Source organism: Pundamilia nyererei, unplaced genomic scaffold, assembly GCF_000239375.1.
Source record: "Pundamilia nyererei isolate P.nyererei 1_Seehausen unplaced genomic scaffold, PunNye1.0 scaffold00083, whole genome shotgun sequence".
NCBI lineage: Eukaryota > Metazoa > Chordata > Actinopteri > Cichliformes > Cichlidae > Pundamilia > Pundamilia nyererei.
Genome location: NW_005187484.1, coordinates 293671 through 299670, shown reverse-complemented (window position 1 = coordinate 299670; position 6000 = coordinate 293671). Strand labels below are relative to the sequence as shown.

Below are 6000 nucleotides of genomic sequence, written 5' to 3'. Positions count from 1 at the left end.
AAAAAAATAATATAAGCTCTGGCGGACTTGGTTCTATAGTAGGTCTTAAAGGGTTAAATAAATATCGTCAAATAATCGCGATCTCAATTTCAGTGAAAATAATCGTGATTATCATTTTTGCCATAATCGAGCAGCCCTACCAACAAAGTACTTGCGGTTGTAGTAGGAGGGGAATGCTATGAGGTTTTAGTGTTATAGTCAGTCTGCCTCCCTGCACACAACTCTAACCTTGTTACTAGGTCAACACACTTCAAACAGAAAAAGCTCAAGGTATCCAACAACAGTAAGATACCTGAATGATCCTAAAACAGAGTAGTGCCAAAAAGAGGAGGTAAAAGGTATTTTTGGTATTTCTGGTAAAGATATTTTAAATCTTCATAATTTAAAAAAATATAACAGATTAAAAACAGCATGTTATAAATATTTTAAATCTAAGGCAAGATATTGACATTATTGTCTAAATTACACCTAAATAAAATAATCCACGTTCTGGTCTGAACAAATTGAATAGAAAGCACCAGTGCAGCCAGTCGGATGTTAGTCTGGATCTCTGGAACTGACCTAAAAACAAGTTTGTCACATCTGCAACTTATAAGACGTTTCAAAAATAAGAAAGAAACTTTGTATTAAGAAATTATATAATCCCACAGACTGCAGTAGCAGAGGCTGCATGGTGACACTGGATGTTTTGTATCTTATGAATACAATCAATACACTATAATTCGTAACGAGTCACAAGTATGATGCATGGACTGTAAATCAGGAACAGCTTGGGTTCTTATTAGAGATGGACCGATCTGATATTACGTATCGGTATCGGTCCGATACTGACCTAAATTACTGGATCGGATATCGGAGAAAAATAAAAAAATGTAATCCGATCCATTAAATATCACGAAAGCACCTCACAAAACTTGCAGCATGCCGTAACTCACCTCAGAACGTTAGCACTCGGAGCAGTATGCATCACGTGATAGAGCGGCTGTGGCATGCGGGACCTGTGGTGGTCTGGATAGCATTTGGAGCTTCGCTAGCAACCCGGCATTTCATCTCCGACAAAGTTATCCCGAGAGAAGTAAAGAAGTGTGTAAGTCCATCTCTGAATGTTTGTAAAGCATTCCTGCGTTAAGCTTAACAAGCGACTGCCTCTTCTTGCTGCTACTTCAATCATGAAACTGCTTAATGATCAGCTGATCGGCTTTTCTGTCGCGAGTCCGTCTCTCTTGTTTGCTTTTGGCCCACTTTGCACCAGAAAGAGGAAACCAGCGGCTGAACAACAGCAGCACGTTTAAGCTTGATCAGCTATTGTTAGAATGTATTTAATATTACTTTCTACACCAGGATCTTTTTCTACGTAGCTGACAGCTGGTAACTGTGCAGGGGCGGATCTAGCAAAGTTTAGCCAGGGGGGCCGATAGGGCATTAACAGGGAAAAGGGGGCACAAAGACATACTTTTCTTTCTTATTCTCATTTAAAATGTCTAGCTTTTAATAAATAATTATCCAAATCTTACACCCAAAGTTTTAATTTGATGTAAAATGAATAGAAGTCAATTACTGTATATAGTTACTATTAAGTCTAATATATATACCCTAGTAAGCTATAGTACTTTTTCCTTTGGGAAGGTACCATCTGTGCAGTCTGCAATTTTGTTGAAGAAAGATATTGAATCTATTTATTATTTCTTGAAAAATAATTGATTTCTGTGCATTTTTTTCACACTGCATCAAATTAAGGTTGATTACGTCGATTAAGCATCATGAGGTGGAGCGTGAGGGGTGGTTCCCTATTTTTTATTTATTTATTTTTGTTGTTGCTGGGAGTTGGAACCCTATTAGTTAGGTTGCTTAATATTTACGCTAAGTACTCTTTAAAATACCAGAATAGGGAGGATGGTGTAGGTTTAAGTTTATTAGATTGATCAGTATTGCTGAACTATGAAATATTTTTTTTTGCATACAGGTATAACAGAATAGCTTTAGTGTAGTTGTTGTTTTAAACTTGAGTATGAACTTATACAAAATGCAGCAAGATATTTATAAACAGTTTTGTTGATTAAACAAACACTATTAACACTATATCGGATTCATATCAGTATCGGCAGATATCCAAATTTATGATATCGGTATCGGACATAAAAAAGTGGTATCGTGCCATCTCTAGTTCTTATGTTTTTCAGGTCTTCTCCATCAAACCACTTTACATTTGTCCCACTACGTATATATTTTATAGTTCATGTCCAAATTTATAAGAGAATAGCAACATATATTCTCTTTTGAGAACTGGAAGCTAGAGATTATTTCCAACATGTGCCTGAAAAACAACTTTAAATACTTTTGTCTTTGTCATGTAGAAAGACAGTATAAAGTCAAAGGGACTCTGCTTGCATGACTTAGTGTTGCTTGTGGATGTCATTATTTAAAACTACTTGGCAGGTCACTCGCTCACAACACTGCTGCGTTATACATCTGGTGGGAATTTCATGTCAGTAGCACCTTAAGAAATATATTTACATAGAAAATTGGTGACATGTTCAATATTTATTTTACCTGCTGTATATAGTCAGACTCTTGTCTGCTGTCTTTGATGTGTTTAATAATAAAACTAATGCTTTCAATATCACTGTGACATTTCAGTTCAACTGATATGAAAGTTTTATGCAAATGAGGGTTATTGTTTAAGAGAGGTGAAAATTCTTTAGGAACTGATTACAATGTAGTAAAATATTAAATATAAGTATGAAGACATGCTAATTTAAAGAATAATAGGAATAATTAGCAGCTGCAGCGCCGAACTCAGTCCACAGCTACTGGAATTACACATGTTCTCGGTAACATACCTACTACCTTTATCTCCAACTATATGGACTTCGACCTTTATGATGACTCAAGCTTAAGTACATTTCTATAATAAACTCCAGCGACAATGACATCTCTGTGAAGCTGACATGTTTTGTGCCTCAGAATTGAGAAAACAAGTGAATAACCAGAGTCACATGAAGCAGGATTTAAATATTGCAAATTAACTGCTCAAGATAAACAGTGATCTTTACCATCAAGGAAATGTAAGCTAATAATTAACTGTCCAGCACTGCCATGATGAGCAACTGATGGCCAAACAGAGTGGCGAAAACGCATTGTCTCATATGGGCCTAACCCAGAAAGGTCCTCCACAGGTGGGAGTGGCAGAATCCAGTTCATACAAAGGATGTCTCTGTCATATGCGAAAATAAATTTCAAGTAAATTGAAGCTATTTTTCTGGCTGCTGAACAAGCCAGAGAAATAGCTCGTTCATCAGAATGAAAAGCAAAATGTGGGTAGAGGTGTCTTTAGCCATCCAACAGCAGAGGAGCAGAGACAGAGCACGCTCAGTTTAACCTCCTAGTCCCATTTGTGGCTCAGCTGGACTCCTGGCTTCACAGAGACCAGAGGAAATGGTCCTGTTCCCAAACACAAACTATTTCCTTCCCCAAATGACCTGCTCCGTGGGAGCCCCGCTCTCACTTCCGGACAGTTTAACAGCCCAGCCACCGTGAGCAGCACTTAATGGCAGTCATACTTTGAGTCTCCTATTTAGGTTCAAATCTGGGGGAAAGCGCAAACACTCGTCAACTGACTAGAGCACAAGTCTACAAGGAAGAATCCAGGGTATTACTAACCACTGTGTCGAGACTTGCAGGTCAGTCTGTAAGGGTGCTGGACTGATTTCAACAGAGAAATTAAAAGAGCAGATTAACTACAGAACCTAAAAGAGAGCTGCTTAATCACTTTCTGACCTTGATTACTCTTCACCCAGCTCAACAAATAATGAGGAAGAACTGGCCAAAAGCACAATGGGGAAAGAGAGCCAAAGAATGTGAGTTCAGTCTCGATAAGCTAAAAGGGCTGGAGCTACATCCGTCTTCCTAACTATCTCCTAGCTTCCAGTGCATGTTATAAGGAGAAAAAAAATTAAAATACCCATACAGCCATATTTACCTCTAGAGCCAGGGCTGTCTTGTCATAGGCATTAGGCACCCTCTTCTGTATTGCCCTGGCATAGACAGGTCCGTTCTGGAGGTTTGGGAGGGGTGTGGGTTGGGCGTACTGGCTGGGGTCTCCCAGCAGTGGAGCGCCAGACGGTCCTGCAGAACCGTCAGAGTTCCCCAGCATCCCCATCCCACCAGGTGCAGCACCGGACATGCTAGACCCCGCCACCGAATTGGGGGATGCCGGTCGGTACTTCTCCACGTACGGCACTGGGATCATCCCTGTGCGGCCTTCCGAGTTCTGGGCGTTCCACCACTGCTCCTCTGGTTTCTCAAGGACTCGGAGGATATCACCTTTCCTGAATGGGAGATCCTCGTCGTCATTGCCGGGGAAATCAAAAAGTGCCCGAACATACTCATCCTCCAGGCGTGGTGGGGGGCCTCCACCGGGGCCAGCACTCATGAAAGTGGGGTGCTTAGATTTGTTGATGGGTTCTATTAAGGTGGTGGTATCCAAGTAGTGGATTTTATAGAACTCTAGCAAAGCAGGTAGTGCATCAAATTCCTGGTCGCCGATACGGAACCTTGGATGGGCCAAACCTGGAGAAAAAGAGGGAGGGGAGGTAAAAGGTGAAGTTAGAAGCAGAAAAATTAAATCATAACTCACCCGAAACACTCCTTTCCTTATGTATTAGTGTTCACATCTGGGAAATCTAAAGGCAGCCTATTTATGTACACAAGTATGATGGTGATGATTTCCAACATGACCAGGAAGTCTTTCAGTTTCCTTATTTTACATTTTTCTCATACATGTCCTGTTTCTTCCAGTAAGTGTTCTGGAAAATGCATGAGGGAATACAACAAATATTGTGGGAGAAGACAACCAAGCAGACGCTTTTTTCAGATCAAAGCCTGCCAAAATCAGTCTATGAGAGACCCCCCCCCCTTCTTTTTTAAGGTGATTTGCTTCCAGTTTGACAAGTTGGCTTATATAATGTTACACCGGGCCTGACTTGCACTGATACTGTGCGCTATTTAAGAACGCATACCGCCCACGCCGGAACCTATAGACACACAAACCATCAATTTGTGATTTCTTAAAAACAGTGTGTTGCATAACGCACAGAGAATTGTCCGTCTGAGCTAACGTCAAACTGAAACATGTTTCAGTGTCTGGCCTGCCAGGAAAATGTACTATTGCGCATCTTCTTTGGTGCAAGTCATGCAAGAATGGTCACATCAGCATCTCCTAATATCAAGCCTCCCCCCACCCCGTACCCCCAGCTCTGCTAGCTTACCTGGACCAGATTGTCGGTTGTTGCTGATGCTGTTAATTATATAATGCGAGACTTTGGAGTTCTCTGACACCGAAAGCACGTAGTCGCCGGGGCTGGTGATGGAGTCCCGAACCAGAAACACGCCATGCCTCTGCCCCTGCAACAGAGACACAGCCTCCTGCCTGCTCAACCGACCCCAGTACCAACTACCACGGTCCTCCGCGTCAAAATTTCCAGCCATGATAACCACTCCAAAGCCGAGGCTTCACCGGGCCTTCCCTGCTCTCCCTCCCGTTATCCACAGGCAGAGCGTTCAACTCATACAAAAACTTTAGCGCCTAGAGCACGTTTAGTAAACAGGCGACATCCGCAGCTGGCCGTTTGGGCATCAATTCTCCGACACTGAAGCTCAAGCACCTAATAAAAAGGGACTCTGGCTCGGTTTGTGCTCAGAAGTCAGCTCTGTACGTCCTATTATACGTTTTAACGCCACAAATCCTGCTACAATCCAGCCGCCGATGACAACTAACTTCAAAAACTGAAATGGCGGATACGCGAAAACAAAAAAAGACCCTTCTCACCGGATATGATGTATCACACTTACGGCGCACGCGCCGGCGTGACAGCATCAGCTTGTCGTCTCGTCCATCATCCTCTTCGAGCGACGTCTTTTGAAAAACAAGCACGAAATTACTTACAACATTTAGAGGAGCTTATCATACGATGCCATGTCGCTTATTCGGGCGTGTTTTCT

At 41.8% G+C, this 6000-nt stretch overlaps 1 protein-coding gene across 1 annotated transcript in view; it reads right to left on the bottom strand.

Moving 5' to 3' along the window:
* The window catches only part of crk (v-crk avian sarcoma virus CT10 oncogene homolog), a 12158-nt gene extending 6334 nt beyond the window's left edge, over positions 1-5824 (bottom strand). Inside the window, exons 1-2 of the mRNA XM_005738307.1 lie at positions 5268-5824; positions 3980-4569 (exon numbers count right to left, since the gene is read on the bottom strand). Of these exons, the coding sequence (XP_005738364.1) occupies positions 3980-4569; positions 5268-5487 (810 nt within the window). The 5' untranslated portion in view covers positions 5488-5824. The remainder of the gene's footprint in view (positions 1-3979; positions 4570-5267) is intronic.
* Between the last annotated feature and the right edge of the window lie 176 nt (positions 5825-6000).